Source organism: Pipistrellus kuhlii, unplaced genomic scaffold (genome assembly GCF_014108245.1).
Source record: "Pipistrellus kuhlii isolate mPipKuh1 unplaced genomic scaffold, mPipKuh1.p scaffold_m20_p_10, whole genome shotgun sequence".
Classification (NCBI taxonomy): domain Eukaryota; kingdom Metazoa; phylum Chordata; class Mammalia; order Chiroptera; family Vespertilionidae; genus Pipistrellus; species Pipistrellus kuhlii.
Genome location: NW_023425405.1, coordinates 52789186 through 52810529, shown reverse-complemented (window position 1 = coordinate 52810529; position 21344 = coordinate 52789186). Strand labels below are relative to the sequence as shown.

At 38.1% G+C, this 21344-nt stretch overlaps 1 protein-coding gene across 2 annotated transcripts in view; it reads left to right on the top strand.

Moving 5' to 3' along the window:
- VPS41 (VPS41 subunit of HOPS complex) overlaps positions 1 to 21344 on the top strand; it is a 113198-nt gene that overhangs the window by 25214 nt on the left and 66640 nt on the right. For both annotated transcript variants that reach the window (XM_036429762.2, XM_045578601.1), the window contains exons 5-6: positions 12643 to 12717; positions 20691 to 20753. In XM_036429762.2, the coding sequence (XP_036285655.1) occupies positions 12643 to 12717; positions 20691 to 20753 (138 nt within the window). The remainder of the gene's footprint in view (positions 1 to 12642; positions 12718 to 20690; positions 20754 to 21344) is intronic.

Below are 21344 nucleotides of genomic sequence, written 5' to 3'. Positions count from 1 at the left end.
TGTTTTCCTTTTGTTAAACTTCATCGTCTGCCTATGCCTGCCGCATCCCGGCAGAGAACGGTAGGAGGGGCTGGCTTGCACACAACATGCTTTCGAGACAGTTACTCACAATCTGGGCACAGATTAAAGCGTAGCTCGAAAAAGCCTAAATCGGGCTATTGGTCCACATTTCCTCTTTTATCCTCATGCTGTCACTCTGCTCGGTCAGGTGCACATTAAGATGGTAAATGTTACCCCTATGAGACTTTTGCATTATGGAAGCCCTGTTCACGTTTCAGACAGTGACCCGGGGATGCTACAAGCTTGCAGTTGTCCTCCCCAGAGAGATGGGTGAACGGCTAACGGAGTCAGAGCTCGTTCTCCCCTCTCCCCAGAGTTTGCAATGGCCACTTGCCTAACAGTTGAGGGTAGACATTTTGGGGACGTCTTCCATGATGCCTTGGATGGTTGTCTACAGTACTGAGTTTGATAGACGACGGAGGAAAACTTTAGTGGGAACATCTAAGTAAGTCAGTGTGAGCAACAGCATAAGGAGCCAGCCAGCTTTCTCTTTCTGGTATCCATGCTAGAATTACTGAGCTCTTGCCAGCTACCAGACGCTGTGCCGTTGGTAGGCCTGGTACCATTGTAAAACAGTCTGTTTTACTGAAAAACCATTGTTAAAAGAATCTGTGTGTTCGGTACATAAATGACCTGAAAAATATAACGGACAGTTTTCAAAATGGTGAAAAATAAATGTGTGAAGTCCAATTAAGTGTATTTGTTTTTAAACAGAGCCAATTTTCCTTGCTTATCCATGTATCCAAAAAAGATACAAAGAAAGGAGTGATAAAAAAAAAAAAAAAAAAAAGGAAAGCAGATTTATCAGACTAGAATATTGCAAGGGAATAGTGCAGAAAAGAAATTGACTAATAAGTACATTTAACAAAAGAGGAACTAACATTACCAATAGCTCTCCATGATACAAAGAGGCCTGCCTTCAAGGTATTTTACATACAGTCTCTAATCCCAGCACTTGCCAAGACCTCTATTTTAAAATGTAACACATTATATTATAGATCATTGTTCACCTGAGATCAGGGCGCTGCATCGAATTATTCTTGCTGTTCCCTACATATCCTTACAGAAGGTTTGCTGAAGGCCTAGGAAACAATCACTGAATATGAGATACAAACTCCCTGTGTGGGGCCATAAGGAAGGTGTCACAAAGCAGGCGGGACACGGGGCATTTCCGTAGGCAAAGGTGGGAAGGCACAGTTCAGCAGTAGCGACAGAACCATGCCAGCTGCCCTGCAGCCATGGTGCGGAGGAGACTGCAGCCCAGACAGCGGGAGCCCTCGGGGCTGCCGAGAAGAGCTCTGCCTTATTCCTCAGGCATCAAGGAGGCACTCAGGTGTGTTCAGTCAGGGGAGTAACCAAATCCCAGCCCTCCTGTGGGAAGACGACTTGGGCAGCTCCGCAGAGGACGGATTAGGAGAGACGTGAGGCGGGGAGATCAGTTGGGTTTCACTGCAGTAACCCAGGTGAGATTCAGTAAAGACTCTAACAAGGGTGGTGGCAATATCCTCAACCAGCAAAAGAAAGAACAAGCTAAGAGGAGGCTCTAGGGCCTACACAGGGAATAATGGGGGATATAAACATCACAGAAAGGGAAGTAAACACTGAGGAGCAGAAAAGGTGAGACCTTCTGAGGAGATGATGTTCATCAGTTAGGCAAAGATTGGCTTTTTCTTGGCTACAGTATTTAGATTAAAAAAATAAATCCACCTTTACTTTGGCCCACTAGACCCCTCCTGATAAAGTAACAAGGACCTAGGAAAGATGCACCATCCAATTAAAAGGCAGGACCTTGTTGGGAGCAGTAATTATTATTTTTTCAAATAATAGTTTAGAATAGAAATAAATACTGACATTTTAATGCTAAAATAGGTTTAACTGAAGGGTGGAAACCATGAATAAGGTATCCTCAGTAGCTGGCCAAGCTGTCAAGATTCCTAGCCTACAGGGTTCTAACATGACAATTCCAGAAACCAAAATACTTTTTTCCCCAGAGAACATTGTCCTGGAGCAGGCATGGCCCACAGGTCATATGCCTCATTTATTTGGCCCATGAAAGCCTTTGAGTTTGACATGCTTGTCCTAGAGTCTGTCCATATATATATATATATATACATTTCCCCCTATGAGTTAATATAACAGAAATGGGATTATCAACCCAGAAACCATGTGATTAGAAAAGGAACAATAAATGTATTATTATTCTTTAAGATTAAGTCTCAGAGGGCTTCCTCTTAAACCACCCAAGTCCTAAGCATCTGTTATGCAACACCTCTGAGGACAAACTTCATGAACAAAATCAGCTCCAGAAAGCCAAGCGCGGTGCACATCCATGATGACTGCCAAGCTATGTGACCCTCTCAGCAGGGCCCACAGATACCTTTGCTTAATTTCTCCATGTGCACGATACCATCAGTGACAAAGAAATAATCTGTTAGGAGAAAAGACATTCTTAATTTTTTTCTTTTTTTCTCACTTTTATTTGCAACTTAATAGCAGCAGCATTGCTAATACATTCTATTTATCTAAAAACATTTGGGAAAGGAAAGCCTTTGTGTTTTCACAAATGGGGAAAAAATAACCTCTCCGAAAAGGGCAATACAGATACTTTAAATAGCTGAGACCAACTTATTACTCAAATAGAAAATGCCTAACTTGTTTTTCCTATGTAACCTGAAGACAGTTTAAATCATCACAAATTCAGCTATACCCTTTGCCACAGAAATTATTGTTATAAAGCTCTCCAGTGTAAAAAACATTGCTTTATCAATTCCCCTTTTAAGTAATTTCCCAAGTAGGTTGTCATCCCTCAACAGTTCTCAAAAGAAGCATTGTGTAAAGCAAGTTGCTACATCTCTACTAGAAAATTTCTGGAATCAATTCACTAGACCTGCACTGGGAACCATTTCACAGAGCCTCGTTACATAAGCAAGCATGTTTTTAAAACACCAAAGAAAGAAACCTATTTGTTCCCCATATGGACTCCCAAGAAGAAAGTCATTTGACCTGAATCCCCAAAAGAAATTCATCAGCTGAGATGGACTCCTCATGGTCCACCAGGGCCCTGTCAGTCTTCATTTCCAATCATCACAACAGCACTTCTCTTTCTGCATCTGTACTGGGTTTTTATTTTTTAGTAGAGGCCCAGTCCTGGACCCCCTCAGGGGACGTCTGACTGACGGCTTAGGCCTGCTCTCCACAGGACCAGGCCTAAGCTGGCAGTCAGACATCCCTCTGGCAGTTCGGGATGTCCATTAGTCAGACATCCTTAGCGCTGCCACTGGCCAGCCATGAGCCAGCTGCTGGCTGAGCAGTGCTCCCCCTGAGAAAGCACACTGACCATCAGGGGGCAGCTTCTGCATTGAGCCTCAGCCCGCTGGTGGTCAGAGTGCATCATAGCAACCAGTCCTTTCGCCCTTAGGGTCGATTTGATTTACTCTTTTATTATATAGGGTATCTTTTTCTTATTTGATTGTACTGTCTAGGACCTTTAATAAGCTGTTGTTTCCAAAGAGGAAGCTCTCAACATTTCTTCAATATGTTAGGTTGGTAGTATTTAATTTAATAGTGGCATGTCCTTCATCTTTTATTGTAAGATTTCCCCCCCCCCCCCGTTTCTTCCATTAGTATTTATTATGCATGTTCACTTGATAATTAAAAGTGTTTTAGGTTTCTTCAGTGTGTTCATGTTTTAGTATATAGCCTTTTAAAAAAACAAAAAAAACAAAAAACTGATGTGCTAGGTAAGAATGGTGTATTTAGCTCTTGTCACAAGATCATAAATAACAAAAAGGTTCCTTATTATTTTATTCTTTTTTTCAGTAGTGTTTATGTGGCTCATTGTGGTAAGTTCAATAATGGAGAGAATGTGGTTGTCTCTACTGAGGGAAGAGAGGTTGGAAGAAAGCAGTGATCAGCAGGGTCAGTTGTCACAGTGGCTGAGAGAGGGTGAAAGAGGTCGCATCACATGAGCTCCAGAAGGTTCTTGGTGACTTTAGGGAGAATAATTGACAATGGAGGGGTGGCGACAACTAGTTGTCATGGTGTTTAGGAGCGACGGGGATACAAGACTGTGGGGACATCGAGCAGATCTCCCAGGGAACCAGCTGGGACCTTTCCATCTTTACTTTTGCTTTCACTGAATCCATAATTTGAGACTTTCAAGAGTTTTCTAATTTCAAGATTGCCTGTTGTAATTTATTCCACCTTAATTTAAGGAAGGATTTCATTGAAACTAGAGGTGAAATCCAAGAGCAAAGGAGAAGATTTGCGAATTTATATTATAGTTAAAAGTAAAGCATTTTTGGTCATAGAGTAAATCAGTGAGAAAATAAATGTTTTGTAGATTTTTAAAAAAACCACACAATTAGGTGTATTTTTCAGAGACTTCTTAAATAGTAATGGAGGTCTTGCTTATCTTAGAGTGTATCATCAGGGAAGAGTAAAACAAGCAGTAAAATGAGCTTTTCCCAAGTATAAAGAACAGACTTTTGCACATGTAAGATAAGTGCAGTTTGCTGGCTAAGTGTGACTAAAGAGCATACAGCTGCATGAACAAACAGCCATGTGGATGTTGGGATTGCTAACGAGTGGATCTCTGACCGAAGGAAAACGAAATTCCATCTTCTGTTCCTTATTCATTCCGCCCAGCATCCATGGGGATGCAGCATTTGTGAAGGAATCAATTATCCATTTGTTAGTCGGAGGAGCCTTACAAATTATACATTAGCAGATTGATTTCTTAGGTTCACTGTTGGGGGACTGATAGCTTAAGGTGGGATGATGAGAAGTACCAAGGGAAAAGAAGTTGCCACAAAGAACACTATTAAAAGCAGCTTTCGAAATGACCGTGAATTTATTCCTAATTGAAGAGCTGACATAATCCATACTAAGTGTATTTATTTCAAGCATTTTACATTAGGTAATTGATTATCACACGAGGAGTACATGTTGGTAATTTTGCCTTTTCTTTACATTTAAAAACTTGAGACCACCTGTGGTGGATTTGGACTTAGAAGGTATATGCAAGTCCTTGCCCCCTCCTGCTTTCTTGGGCTTCTTTTTTTTTGTTCCATTAAGGAAACATTTTTGTATGTTCTGTAGTGTCAGCTTGACATTATTGATTTTTGAACAAACTCACTTATATTGTCCAGAATTCCAAACATGTCTCCATTAGGAATAAAATTGTGGCTAATGGAAAATACAGCTGAGGCCATTTTTCTCAGGTCTTTTTTTCTCTGCTCTCTTACCCTTACCTAAATCTACTCCAGTATCCCAGTTTTGCAAACATATCCCTAAGTTATATGCATATAACAATCAATTGAAAAAATCAGTATTGAAGAAAGACAAAAATCTTACTCTCTATTTTTTTTCTTGTACCCTTTTCTTTTTTTATTTCTTTTTCTATTGTGGTTATTGTTTTATTTCTACTATATAGAAATGACAGACATATATGTCAGACATTTGTTCCTATTTCTGAGAGGAATGATTTTGCACCATTGACAGCTGTCATGTTAAATGTTATGGAACTATTATAGAAACTGATATGCCTAGTGGTAATACTTGATTATCACCCAAGACAAAAATATGTGCTGCAGGTCTCTCTCCAGAATGATGGTTGTAGCAATCAAGAGTAATTTTGTGTGTTTTTTCTTGGTTGATGAATTCGCTACATAATTATTTAAAATTATTCATCTTTTGAGTACAAACAAATTAAATATTTGTTGTAGAAAATTAGCAAACATAAAAGGAGGCCATCTAAATGATAATATCTCAGCACCTAGATGTAACCATTGCTGATATTTTGGAATGTGTACCTCAGGTCACATGCATTTTATATATATATAAAAACTGGCGGCCTGGTGCACGAAATTTGTGCACAGGTAGGTTTCCTAGGCCAGGTCAGCAATCAGGGCGAATTGGGGCCTTCCAGCTGCTGGTTGGGGCCTTCCTTTGTTCCACATGGCCCCCTGGTGGTCAGTGCACGTCATAGTGAGCGATCGAACTCCTGGTCAAACTCCCGAGGGGACACTTTGCATATTAGCTTTATATAAAAGTGACTGAACAACCGAATGACTGAATGACTGGTCACTATGATGCGCATTGACCACCAGGGGGCAGATGCTCAATGCAAGAACTGCCCCCTGGTGGTCAGTGTGCTCCCACAGCCAACCTCCTATGGCTGGCCAACCTCCCGCAGTCCTTCCCAACAGCTGGTTGGCCCTAATGGCCCCGATTGGGCCAGTTGGCCAACCTCCCTTGGCCCCTTCCCCCCAGCTGGCCAACCTCTCATGGCCCCAATCAGCCTCGATTGCTGGCCAGACTGAGAGACCCCACCCATGCAGGAATTTGTGCACCAGGCCTCTAGTATAAAAATACCTGTAAATGTAATTTTATATATAAACAAACATTGTATTGTACTTGCACAGAGCTAACCATATTATGAGGTTTAGGGGCATAGTCCTCCAGACTTCCAAGCCTGTTAAAGAATTGTGACACTAGCTACAAGTTCTAGGGGTTCTCAAATCTGCCTCCATGTTTGATGATTAGCTAACGGGCTCATAGAACTCACTGATAGCTCTTATTCAGGGTATGCCAAAGGTAAGTTTATAGTTGTGAGTACATGAAACACAGTGTTTATTCTTATATTATTATTCATTTACTAATTATTGTATTATTTATTTATATATTTGTCATCTTATTATTGGTGTTCTTTGTTCGTATCCTTACATATAATTTATCTTTCAGGTAATGATGGCTGGTAATTTTCCTATTTTTTCCCCAGCCCTGTGTTCATGATTATGGTTTATTTACAGGGAAATGATACGAGTCAAAAATCAGTCAAAGGAAGAGATGCATAGGGCAGAGTCTGGGATGACTGTAAAAGCGATGTTTCCATTGTACAAAGTGCATGTTACGTTCCTGGCACAGATGGATGCTTATCAATAAGCTTACCTCGGTGTCTGGGTTTTTATTGGGGCTCTCTTATGTAGGCATAACTGGTTAATGGTTTGTCCACATGGTTGATGTCAGCTTTTAGGTTGACTCCACCCTAAACCACAGACTAGTCTTTCTCCCATGGCTTGCCCCCACCTGAAGACTATCAGGTGTGACTGGCCCCTGCCATTAACAGAGACATCTCTGTCACTCGAGGTGGTGTGACAGATTATCTTACAGAAGCCAGAAGGCAAAGGCCTTCTGTACATTTGAAAATTTTTAAATTTCTGTTCGGGCAAGGTATTTTTTGTTTGTTTGTTTGTTTTCTACATAAAACTTAAAAAAAAAAAAACCCATACAATTTTTTTGTGTGTTTATGCTTTTAATTTTTATCATTTAGATTCCTTGCTTTTAGAAATTAAGATAATTTCCATGACTCAATGTCTTAACAAAAGAAACCTGCTCTGAAAAGCATCTTTGCACAGTAATCTTCTCCTTGGGTATAATAGGCAAGGGCTATTTTAAAGAATTTTGATATGCCTTGCCAAATAAGCTTTTAGAAAGTTTCTCCAAATTTGAGTGCCCATCAGCAGTATGATGTATCTACTTTTGTGCTTCCTTGCCAAAACCAGCTGCATAAACAATCTCTTCTGATTCTGCCCTATCCTGGTAAGTCAGTTGGTTAGAGTGCCGTCCTGGAATGCTAAGGTTGCAGGTTCGATCCCCAGTCAGGCCACATAAAAGCATCAACCAATGTATGCATAAGTGGAACAACAAATTGATCTATTTCTGTCTCTGTCTCTGTCTCCGTCTTTGTCTCTACCATCTCTCTCTCTATCTTTCTATCTCTCCCCCTTCTTCTCTCTCAAAAAAATTTTTTTTAAATTAAAGAAAATATTTTCTGATTCTATGGACAAAATATCTGACTTGTTTTAGTTTTCATGTATTTGTTATTACAGAGGTTGACTCTTGTTCTCCTTCACCTACAATTTATACTGTTTCTTTTGTGAATTTACTATTTGTGAGTAAAATATCCAAATTTTTTTCAAAACTAAAGAAATTTTAAAATGTACAGTAAGCTGCAAAGTTGTTTACAGTGTACATGAGGACGGATAAGTACCCCTGATCTATAATAAACTGTCACGAATCAGTATTAAAATGATGGACACCCCAGTAGTGAAACTGTCTCTTTCTCTGGATTCACGCCTAGAACTTATAGTTTAGGATTGCAGTTTTTACTGATGTATTAACTAGCTTTTCTCTTCAGTTCTATTTAAAATGGCCCAAGAAACAGAAAATATTTATACTCTCACTTTTAAATAGGTAAAGGAAGGAGGTAGTAAATGACCATGTGCTAAATACCTCATCTTCTAAATGCAATTGTGTTGATTTTGGGAGAGACATAATTCAACTACAACTTATAGTAATTTGAAGATAATCACTAATAAGATGAAAATAGAATGAACTATTCTAAAATTTTTCTAGATAGACAAGAGAAAACAATTTGAGTAATATAGCAAAGGAATAAGAAGGAAATGGGAAAACATTATTCTAAAAAGTACAAAAAGATGTAGCAACTAAGCTTTATATAGCTTATTACTAAAATAAAAATTGCCTTAGCTTTGAATGACAGGTATCTTACAAGATTATGGAAATAAAAAACAAAGATATGAGCAAAAATATACTATAAAAGCCAAATTAAAAAAAAACAAACCATGTTGGCAATAAAAATGTGAGAGAAAGTAGGGTTAAAGGCAAAGAGCATTAACTAACAGAAGATATATTATATTGATTAAGTTTACAAAGTGAAGGGGAAATATAACAGTTATGTTCTTTGATATGTCAAATTATAGATATGCAATATCCAGCCAAAACTTATTTGACTAACATTCAAGGAAAAATGGACAAAATTGCTATTGGGAAGATTTTGAAATAGTTTCTTCCATTTTTTGAGAGATCAAGAAGAAAGAAATTATATATAGAAATGAAATAATGCAAATAACATGGTTAAAATATAGTTATTTTGAAGTCAAATAGAGAATATGAAAGATGATATCTTAGGTTACAAAGACAAATCAGTAAATTTCTTTTTTTTTTTTTTAATATATTTTATTGATTTTGTACAGAGAGGAAGGGAGAGAGACAGAGAGCCAGAAACATCGATGAGAGAGAGTCATCGATCAGCTGCCTCTTGCACACCCCCTACTGGGGATATGCCCGCAACCAAGGTACATGCCCTTGACCGGAATCGAACCCGGGTCCCCTCAGTCCCCAAGCCGACGCTCTATCCATTGAGCCAAACCAGTTTCGGCGACAAATCAGTAAATTTCTAAAAATATATACATTCTTTGAAAGTTATTGTGGTGACACTATAGTTTATTATTAACTAGATAAATAAGCAGATAATACTGTCACTGTCCTTAGAAGTGAAATAAAAGAAAATAAAATGTTACTTTTCTCAAAGAGGAAATAGTTTATTGCATTTCTCATTATTTTCTGGTTTCTGGTTTATGGCCAGTGGTATAATCAAAGGAAAATGCAAGTCATTATTTTATGATTAACAAGTGAGCAATTATAATTAATAAGCAATATATTAATGTAAGGAAATTAGAGTAAGGTCAGCAATACTGTTCTAAGACAAAAAAAAAGGAAAATTAATATTGATTGAGAATAGAAATTAAGAGAAAACATGAAAAATATAGCAAATTTATTGATGGAATCTAGCTTCTATAAAAAGGCCTCTAAAATTGTTAAACACTTGGTAAAAATAATCAAAGAAAAAAGGAAATAAAATATTTATATACCTGTATGATACTGTTATGTATATATTTTCATATTTGTAAATATGAAATAAAAAAATTAATGTTACCAACCGCAGAATTGCTGTGAAGATTAAATAATATAAAACTCTTAGAATAAAGCCTGATGCATAATAATCATTATTAAATGTTAACTTAGTAGTAGTAGTATGACTTCTTACTGATACTACTAATCCTGTTAAAATATTAAATGAACAAAAGCAAAATAAAATATATTTTCATCACTAAACATTTGAAATGCACTGTTTTCTGGGAAAATAGAAATAAATGACCATTATAGAATTAGAGCTTTTGAGTAGCTTGACAATCATGGGAAAACATAATCTAAGAGGTAACTCATTGACGTCCTTTTTTTTTTTTTTTTTTTTTTTTTTTTTTTTTTTTAAATATATTTTATTGATTTTGTACAGAGAGGAAGGGAGAGAGATACAGAGTTAGAAACATCGATGCGAGAGAGTCATCGATCAGCTGCCTCTTGCACACCCCCTACTGGGGATATGCCCGCAACCACGGCACATGCCCTTGACCGGAATCGAACCCGGGACCCTTCAGTCCCCAAGCCGACGCTCTATCCATTGAGCCAAACCGGTCTCGGCTCATTGACGTTCTTAACACCAGACCTTTTCATGGGCATATTTTCTTTTTTTAATTTAAAAATTTTCAATTTTTATTTTTATTATGAACTATAAAAACATATAAAATGTATAGTGAAACAGTTATAAAACAATCATGTAGTTTCCACTCTTAAGAATAGACCACGTGACCCTTCTGCTCACAGTTCCCTTAGGGACCCACGTGCTCACCTGTGTACCAATAGTAATAGCTGCCTAACTTTTCTTTTTCATTTTATACCAACTATGTGCACCTACTTTACACTATATTGAAGTTTTGTCCATTTTTTGTATGTTGTGTAAACGGGATCATACATATCAGAAATGAGAACTGGATGCTCACTATCATGGCTATTCCTGGAGTAAAAAGTGCAAGACTTCTAAGGGGATAAGTATAAAACTTCATTCACAGACACTAAAGAAAGCCTGAATAAATGGAGAAATGCTTCACGTGTATGGATTAGAAGAATCAATATTGTAAATCTATCAAAGGGAAAGCTATCAACATTTCACCATTAAATGAGATTGAGGAATTTTTCTCCTAGTGTACTAAGAGTTTTTACCATGAATGGGGTGGCATTTCTTTTTTTCCTCTCTTTAAAATTTATTTTGTATTTTCTTATTCCATCAGCATTTATTCCCTTTATTCCTTTTTCAAACCCCCTACCCCATAATTACCATAACTTTGTCCATATCCATGAGTTCTCAAATTTCATCAACACTTTTTCCATCTATTGAGATGATCTTTCAAATATTCCTCATTTCTTTTATTAATGCAGAACATTATAATATATTCATTATTTTCCCTATGTTACATCAGACTTGTATTTCTGGAATAAACATGGCTTTTCTGTATATGCTGACTTCATTAAATTTTCTTTAGGATTTTTTTATTTCTGTTCATGAGAGATTTGTGTTTTTCTTTCTCTTAATATTTTTGTTGACATTTAAGTACAACCAATGGACATAAAACTATGGGGATGGAGGGGATATGGGGGAGGGAGGGAGGGGGGCAAAAAAAAATCATTAAAATATGTAAAAATAAATAAATAAATAAATTAAAAAATATATTTTTGTTGAGTTTTGTCATGGTAAGTTTATACTGGCCTGGTAACATGAATTGGGGAGCATTTTCTTTTAATCTGTTCTCTGGGAGAATTGTGTATGATTGGATTTTTTTTTTTATTCTATTAACTATCTCTTTTGAAATTAATATTCTAGTTAGAGAGTTTGACAGTAAATAAGATAAGTAAAATACATAAGTAGTAAATAATGGTTTACTGGCTCCAAGCAACTAGAAGAATGTATTAGTCTTTAACTGAGATAGGGATACCATGAAGAAGGGCTCTTTTATGATGGAATATCAGGATGTTGGTTTTAGATATGTTTTTATTGAGTTGCCTATTAGGCATCCAAGTACATACATAAAGTAGACAGTTCTGTATATTGGTCTGAAATAGGCAGGGGTCCAGTCTGGAGATAGAAATTTAGGAGTCATTTTATGACCTGAAAGAGAATACCAAGGGAGCCAGTGTTGATGTAAAAGAGAAAAGGTGGAAGGACCAAACCATAAAATACAAAGATCTATAGATCAGAAATGGGGGGCAGGGCCCTGGTGACAGCGAGTGTGGGATAAACAGAACAAATAAAAAGGCATACAACATGTAATAAAAATAACATTTTAGGGATTTAAAGTGTGTGAAATAGACAGTTGGGGGAAATCTTATAATAGGTTCCTGGGCATTTTACATGTCTGGGAACAAAGCTGTACTTTGCCCTTTTCATTGGCATAATCAAAATATGTTTTAAGTTCATGCATCTAAACTAATAAACAACTTGTATCACTTAATTTTACAAAGATCCAAAGGATTTGATTATATATATACTAGAGGCTGGGTGCATGAAATTTGAGCATTTGGGGGTAGAGGTCCCTCAGGCCTAAGTCAGCATTAGGACATCCTTAGTGCTACTGCCGAGATGGGAGAGGCTCCCACCACCACTGCTGCGCTGGCCCCTGTGAGCCCAGCTTCTGGCTGAGCTGCTCTTCCACTATGGGAGCGCACTGACCACCAGGGGGCAGCTCCTGCATTGAACGTCTTTCCCCTGGTGGTCAGTGTGTGTCATAGCGGCCAGTCGTTCTGCTATTCAGTCGATTTGCATATTAGTCTTTTATTATATAGGATATTTTCCTAAAGATTTACATTTTGTTTCTTTAACAGAGCCCTGTGAAGATAAATCAGATTAGCCTGGATGAAAGTGGAGAACACCTGGGCGTGTGTTCCGAGGATGGCAAGGTACATGCTGATGTGGTCACCTGGGAAGCATGCTCTAGCACCGGTGCTTGGAAAAGCACTCCCCTTACTGTGTACCTGCATTAAGAGAGACTTGCTTATTCTTTTTGGGCATGGACTTGGCTTCTGATCGCTCATAATTAAAGTAAAATATATTTTTCACAAATGTGCCTCAGGAAAAGTAATTACAAGAATGTCAATAACGTAACTAGTATTAAGCTGATTAACAGCTGTGGCAGGGGGACGTGTCACCTTAATCATTACTGCTGTGCCACTTAGACTTCAGTGACTAGTCTGCAGTTCCTGCAAGACAGTAGTTTAATGCCTTTCTGCCATAAATCCACAAAATTGGATTTTGTGGTCATGATTTCTGTGGGCCGGTGGTTTTCATTTCACACAAGTTATGAATGTTTCTCTTGAATTATAGAATCTTTTGATAAGCAATCATAGCTTATCAGAAGAATAAAGTGTCTTCCAGTGGCCACATTAAATAAATGTAAAATCAATATATGTACAGTTTCCTAAAAACCTGGCACCCACTTCCTCAATCGAGGACATACATCATTTGTGCTGTGTATAACTAACAATTATTAGTGCTTCTTGCTGGTGTTGAGCTGTGACATTTAGTGGCTGTGGTGATTGATTTTCCACTTATAAGAATGTCTTTTTTTTGTTTTCCAGTCGATGGAAATCTTTTCTAATGTTGGTTTGCAATGATAAAATTCTAATGCACAGTGTATTTAAGATACTTTTCTAAAATAACAGTTTAAGAAGAGAGTGCATTAAGAATCATTAGAGAACCTTACCTATTCCTGACTGAAGACAGCAGATTTTCTAATCTAATTTTGATTTTTACGTGATCTAAATGCAATGTGCCATTAGGATGAGTAAATTAAAAACAGTGTACTCAGTATAAAAGATTTATACCCATTTGATCTGTTAGCAAAAGAAAAATGAAGTCTTCTTGACATACAAGAATGCATTTTATGTACCTAAGCCTAATGTTTCTTAGAGTCTTTTGAAATAGTAATTGGAACACTGATGCTTTTCAAAAAGCACTGTCAAATTTTACAGTACCTTCTGAAATTCTGAGGTAAACCATACTGTTAAGGAGAGTTTGAGGGCGGAATTGTTATGTACAAAAGTTGAGAAGAATTATCTGAACTATTGAGACATATTTGTATTTATGTATTTGTAAGAAAGATCATCTTCATTTTGTTTTCTGAATGATGAGGAATTCCTTCTGGGCTTTTATCAATTTAATTGAACTAATATTACTGAAATAAAATATTCAATTTTCGAATTGAGAAAACTTTTATTAAGGTAATTTATCTAGGAAATTTCAGAGCTTTAAATTTTGAGCAATTATTACTTGATGTAGTAAATTTCTGGTGAATAATGAGATGACCCTCAGATATCTCCTGGGGTACACTTCTTGACAAAACCTCTGTTTTTCTATTTTAATAAAATTTAAAACTGCTGTATTTTGGTGTAAACCTATGATACATTTTTAAAAAATGCTTTTCTCATATATTTTATTAGTATGGGTAGAATTGAAAATAAGTATTTCATGCATTTTTTTAATGTAAGCTAGCCTTTACCATGAGTTATTTGTTACTATGAAAATTGAGTAGCAGTATAAAGTGATCTGGTAAAGTGATGAGTGATGAAAAAACAAAGGTATTACATAAACTCTACTAATTTAGATGAATGCATGTCTAAAGGGCTGTTGTGATTTTCTTTTCTTTAGTATATTAGGAATCTCTCTATATAAAAGTCTAATATGCAAATTGTCCCCACGGGAGCTCGACCAGGAGACCAATTGCTCGCTGTGGTGTGCGCTGACCACCAAGGGATGGTGTAGAACACATGTGTCAAACACAAGGCCCGCGGGCCAAATCCGTCCCGCCAGGCCTTGCAATGTGGCCCGCACCACGCTGTCATCACTGCACTCCGCTGCGTTTCCATCACAATGACAGTTTATGACTATTCAGTAAGCCATTTGGCCCACGATTTAGGCTGGATTTTAGATTTTGGCCCCTTCTCTGATTGAGTTCGACACCCCTAGTGTAGAATGAAGAAAGGCCCCGACCGGCAGCTGGAGAAGAGAGGCCCTGGCCAGCAACTGGAAGGCCCTGATTGGCCTTGGTTGCTGGCCAGACCTAGAGACCCTACCCATGTCTGAATTTCGTGCACTGGGCCGCTAGTAGTAGATAATTGCTTATGTCCTATTTCAAAGATAATCTTTGATGTTTTCAGTTTTGAAGCCATAATTCTTACCATTGTTTAAAATGTTCTCTTTTTATTCAACTATTGCTCATTTCTGTCTTTATAGCATAGCTTCTCTATGATTGGGTTCTAAATTTTGAAATATGCTCACACACATATATCTCGTGTGTGTGTGGTTTCAGTTTACTGGCGTACATATTTAGGTAACTTTCTGATAAGTGCCTATGAGATTTATTATCTGATCTGTTACGTATATTTCCTTCATACATAAACTAGAATTAACTTAGTATGGAGTTTGAAATATTCTCTCTCAAAATGTTGGGGATGTTGCTCCCTTCTGTCTGACCTTTTTTGTAGACCTGTCAGAGGCCAGCCTAGCTTTGTGTTTTCACAAAACCTTTTTAATTTTTCTCTTGTCCTGCCTTGGAGCTCAGACTAATAACACGAGCAACAACAATGACAATAAACGGCCCTTGTAATGCAGTTTGTTAACTTATGTCTTGTTTGGGTCTGTTTTCATACATTTTGTCTGGAGCACAGTAAGTTCTTTAGATCCATATTCTGAAGTATTGTTTTCATTTCAGGAAAGTTTATTTCCATTCTGATTTTGATTATTGCTTCAGTTCCATTAGTTTTCATTTCTTCAGAGAAACTCAATAACACATGCTTAGGCTGGAGGCAGTGTGGAGCAGAGGCTCAGAGCCGAGCTCAGTATTCCACCCGCCTGTGTGGCAGCCCAACCACCCTGTCCCCTGTGCCGTGCTGGGCACATTGTTTGCCCTCCCAGTGCCTCCGCTCTCTCGGCTGGGCAGTGGGCACAGTGGTCGTCATGTGTGGTACCTCCCCCCTACCCCCCACCACGTCTGTGCTTTGCTCTCTCGTTGTTTTTATCCTCTCATTTCTGTGTCATGGAACGTTGTGGAGTAGAGTTTTATTTCATTTTGCATTTTTAATATTCTCTTCCAGCTCTGTTTTCATTTTAGCCGGATATATAGTTAGTTTTTCATTTTACAACATCTTACATGTCTTAGAGGGTCAGGCAGTATGGTCGTATGGTTAGGAGTGGGATTACCTGCCACTGCATTGTAGCTGTGTGATGTCACCTGTTATTCATACCTCTCTGTGCCTCCATCTATTCCCTCTCCATAAAATGGAGATAATAATGGCGCCTATCTCACTGATTGTTGGGAGGAATAATTGAGTTAATATATGCAAATTGTTTGGAAAAGTACCTGGAGTAGAAGAAATAAGTGATAATTATTAGCTATTATCATCCTTGTCATCATCACCACCATCAATAACATCACTCTGTGATTCTGCTCCAGATTCATGGGGGTCTTTTCTTCTTCTTATTGAAGTCGCTAAAGAGTTTCTAGTTTTTCTTTCTTTTCTGGTTACAATGAAAACAATTTTGAAAGCATAGATTTCTCCCTCATAATTGTTGAAATTTTGTTCTGCAGTATTCTCTTTGATAGCCCTGGTGTGTGTTCTTGTTGCTTGTTTATCTGTCTCAGAATAAGAAGAGCTCTTTCTAAACCTGGATTAACAAAGAGATTCATGTCTGACGGTTCTTGGCCCTGCGCGCTATCATTTTGGGCGTTGTGGGGCCACTTCTGAGCTCCATGCAGGGGGCCTGTTAGTGAGCTCCATGTCCTCTGGCCAGAGGTAATCGGGTCAGGCAGCTGCCCAGAGGGAAGTGGGAGCCTGTCTCCTCATCCCTCCTGCTCTCTGGCCCTCTTCCTGGAGAAGAGGAAAAGCACCAGCAATCTCCCTTGTGAGGGTCCCTTCCTCTACGACCCTGGATGTGATGACAGTCATAATTCTTGACCCGTTGTTATTTGGAAGCTGTGCTTTGAGAGGGGCTGGTACAAGGGAAGCACCGATTGAGAAGGTTGTTTGACACCAGCCACCTCACTCACAGTCACTCTCTGTCTGATGGTCTGTCACCCCGTCCTCTGGTTGGTAAATACAGTGAAATCTTTGCTAACGTGGAGAAGGATACACAACCGTCCTTACTGTTTCCTGAAGGTAGCTTTTCTTCACTTGAGGCAGCGAAACACACCTCTCCTATCTTCTCTGGTTCTGGTCTGTCTCTCTGGGTTTGTAGGTAATGAGAAGTCCTGTGGGCCTTTACAGTAGACTAACTGTATAAGGCCCATTTTTCTGAATTTTCTATTTTTCTTCATTAGATATTTTGGTGATAAATTGGAAGAGGTTGTTGGGGCTGCTGTAGGGGATATAGTTTTCAAAAGAATCCTCTCTGTTTTAACCTTCTATTACTCTTAGATGAGGTCTTCCTGAAAGGTCTCTAGGCTGCCATTCAATGGCATCTTTTCACAGATAAGGACGATATTCACTGACAAAATGGCAAAATTAATAAAGGGGGAAAGAGGAAATGAATGAGAATTATTTTGAATTTTATTAGTTTTAATAGTGTAACTTGTGACCAGTTAGTTTGGGCTATCACATAAGTGAAATGAAGCAAACATTTATCCTGCTTGTACGGATAAGGTTTCTGGCATTTGTCTTATGAAGTTACATTGTGTTTTCACACTGGGGACGATGAGGACAAATGAGGCAAACGCTATTCAGTGACATGGAGTAGTAGAGACTGACCTAAGAGTCTAATCTTTGCCGTCTTCAGCGAGCACTCCTGGAGCCCCTGCTCTGGTTCTGAGAGTAGAGTTTTTGCTTCTGACTAGTTCTCAAGCGTAGTGATGAGTATCAGCCTGTTTGCTAAGAACTTCCATGATTTGTTCTCTTTTCTGTTTATTCCGCCTCATCACACTATTATATTTTCAATATGGATGCATAATTTTTACAAACATTTTGATCAATTTTGAGAAGAGAGAGAGAGAGAGAAAGGGGGAGGGAAGGGGAGGGAGAGAAGCATTGATGTGAGAGTAAAACATTGATCAGCTGCCTCCTGCATGCTCCCCATCCCCCCACAGGGGATCTGTTTGCAACCCAGGCGTGTGCTCCAACTGGGAATCGAACCAACAACCTGAACCCACTGGCCAGGGCTGGATCCATAATTTTTAAAGGGATATTTATCCTGGGGATTTGTAATTTAATTTTCACTATTACATTCATAATGCTAGTATTTACCTTTTCAGTGATTGATACCTCAGTCTTTTTCACCAGGCTCATACATCATTGATTTACATTGCAACTACTTTTCCCTACAATGAACATCACTTAACTGTTGTTCTTAAAATCCCCTTTACCTTGCTATAGGCAGAAGGAAGTTTATCCTTTTTGAATTAATAGTTTGCTTCATTTTTCAGCCTCTGTCATAGAGTTGCATAGGTCAAGTCAAATATTGTCTTTCACTTTAGTTTGGCAAATATTTGGGTCTTTTAAATGTCTTTTTTTCTATTCTACTTTTACATTTTATATGGAAGATTTATATGTTGCAAATTTTAGCCCATCTCACATAATGGGCAGTATGTAGAAAATTAGGGCTTGGGACACTTTTCTTGCTTTTGATCACTTTAGGAAAGTAATTTATTTTTCTGCAGAATCATCTGTTGAACAGGTGTGACGGTGTTTGTTCTCATACCTGGCAATGTTGCTATCAGGACCAAGTGAGGTAGAGCAGGATTTTTAGTGCCAGCTATCTCCTGTCTATCGTGGACCTTTAAAAATATAGTTTCACCCCAGCAGAAGGCTTACTTTGTCGAGGGGTGGAGCCTAGCCATCAGTAACTGTGCAGTGCAGGCAGGGCCAGAACCACTGAAGTAAGGGATGGGGAACCACTGAGAGTCACGGAAGCAGGAGTAATAGAAGGTTTGACACAGGACCATGCTGTCGCATTGTTGTACAGAAGGGAAATAGCAGTTAGAAGAATGTGAACTTCCGTGTTCAGCATGAGCGTATACTGAGGTAACGTCAGTAAGTCTACCACTTACTGATTTACTCCATTAAGATTCAGATGATATAGTAACACCCCTACTTTTACCCAAATTTCTTGGATTCTGTATATCAATTAGGTTAAACTTCCCTTGGGTAAAGTACAACTCTTAAATGCAATGCTTTTCTTTCCTACTTCTTAATTACCATTTTATAAGGAGTGTGTTGTATCATATGCTTAATACATTTATATAAAAGTAGTGATTGGATGGATACCCTCTGAACAATGAGAAGCAAGGTAGTGGTGGGCATACATATATTGTTATGCTAAAATACATTCTAACAGACTTCTTCAGGGTAAATCGAATTCCTTCTGTGTTTCATTGTACCATGTGCTGTTCTTGGAACCCAAATGACATACTTGGCACAAGGGTATAAAAATAGTAGTCACTAAATGAATGGCGTATCCTATAGAGTTTAGATTTTAGTGAATGAATTTGTCTCCAAAAATTAGAGCGTGGGTAAATTTTTCTCTTTGAACTTGTAACGGTGAACCATGTACAACTTACCAAGAGAAAAACAAACAGAAAATAAAAAAGTTGGCAAAATTTTATATCTGTTTAAGAAATTAAATTTGTAATTAAAAACTTTTCACAAAGAAGCCATTAAGAGCTCGATGCCCCGCTAGGGAATTCTTACAGAATTTAAAGAAGAAAAATGCCACTTTTTATAGAGATTAGAAAAATAGCAAACACAACCTAAGCGTTGGGAAAAGTTCTGTGCCCCTGGTAGTTCCAAGTGATTGAGGGCTCCTGGAATTCTCATGCTCTGCTGGTGAGACTGGAGATTTATCAAAAATGCTTTGTGAAATCGTTTGGCTGCCTGTGTAACGTGAATAGATGCATAACCTCTGACTCAACAATTTCATTCTTGGTTATATGAATGCCTATAAAAGTGCACCAAAAGATTTGTAAACAGTGTTTATTGCAGCATGATCGTAATGGCCCCAGTCTGGAAACAACCCCAGAGAATGATACATAAATTTCATACATTAAAATACTACACAGCAATGAAAGAAATCGGCTACGGCTGTGTACAGGGGGATTGATAAATCTCACAAAGAAAACGTTAAGAGAAGGAAGCCAGTAAAATAACTTATGGTTTCATTTACATAAAATCCAGACACCACCACATCCTACCTGTGGCACCCCTCCTCAGAGCAGCGGTCAGGTGGTGACCGGAAGGGATGGGAAGGAGTGTCTCGGGTTTTCCTTCTTGGTCTGGATGGTGGTTACAGGTGTGTGTTCATATCCTAAAAGTGAATGAAGCTGTAAATTTATAATGTGTACCCTTTATCATACATCTGTTACTCAATTTTTAAGAAGTAAACAACTCAGAAAATAGATTGATTGTGTATAAAGTGGCCTGGAATGACTTTAAGTAGGCACTGAAAGTAGGAACTTAAACCATACATTTATGCACTCTCAGTATATTCAGCATAAGACTGTGAGGGAAGTGCAGGTCACCTGATTTCTTCCCACATTGCTCTGCATGGTTGATTTATATGTGACTCAAAAAAGAAGCTCCTTTTCCCTTTAAGGGATGGAAAAGAATTCCTGTAGGGGTAGCCTATGGGAAGCTCACAAAAGAACCCTAATGACCTATTCATATATGTTTTAATTTTTTTTAATTGCCATCACCTAATACAAAAATGTATAGTGAGTAAAGGGAACTGTATCCATGAGATGCTTCTAAGAGCTTAATTGTGGTGGTGGTCTCTCACCCTATTAGAATTGTTTTCAATGGAGTGCAATAGAGCCAGAAGGACCTTAGATTATTAAATGTTTTACTTTGTTGCTGACATGGTGAAATGACAGAATCTATTTCCTTTTTAGGTGCAGGTGTTTGGACTGTATACTGGAGAAGAATTTCATGAGACCTTCGACTGTCCCATTAAAGTAAGTATTCAGCAAGTTTTAATTTTTCTAAGGGTTTTCTCAATGAAGGCCATAGGATTACAATACTTGGAGTGCTACCAATTTTTCATTAATTTTGTTAATAAACATCTATTAAACATGGTGTACTATAGAAACTACTTAGTCCTTTAAAGGAGTATAAGATGTATATTATATGATTGTGATCTCAGGAATATTCTTGTAGTGGGTGAGATATCACACACACACACACACACACACACACACACACACACACACACGTGCACATAGACTCACACACGCACGCGTCTGTAATTAAAAACTCAGTTGGTAAAAACAATATGAGGAAGTCCAAAGCTGAGAGAAAAGTTATTTTTAGCTGTTCTTATAAGTGACAGTTTTAGATGGAATGATGTTTGGACTTTAGTGAATGGATAGGGCAGATGGAAAAGTTGGCTTTCGATGTGGAAGAACAAAATAATAGAAATGGAAAGGCCAGGAAGTTTAAATTGTGTTCAGGAAGTGGCAAATAGTCTCGTGTACATAGTGCGTGCACATAACATACTGACTCAGCAGGATTGCTGTGTGGGCAGATGGAGGCTTGCTGTATATCCA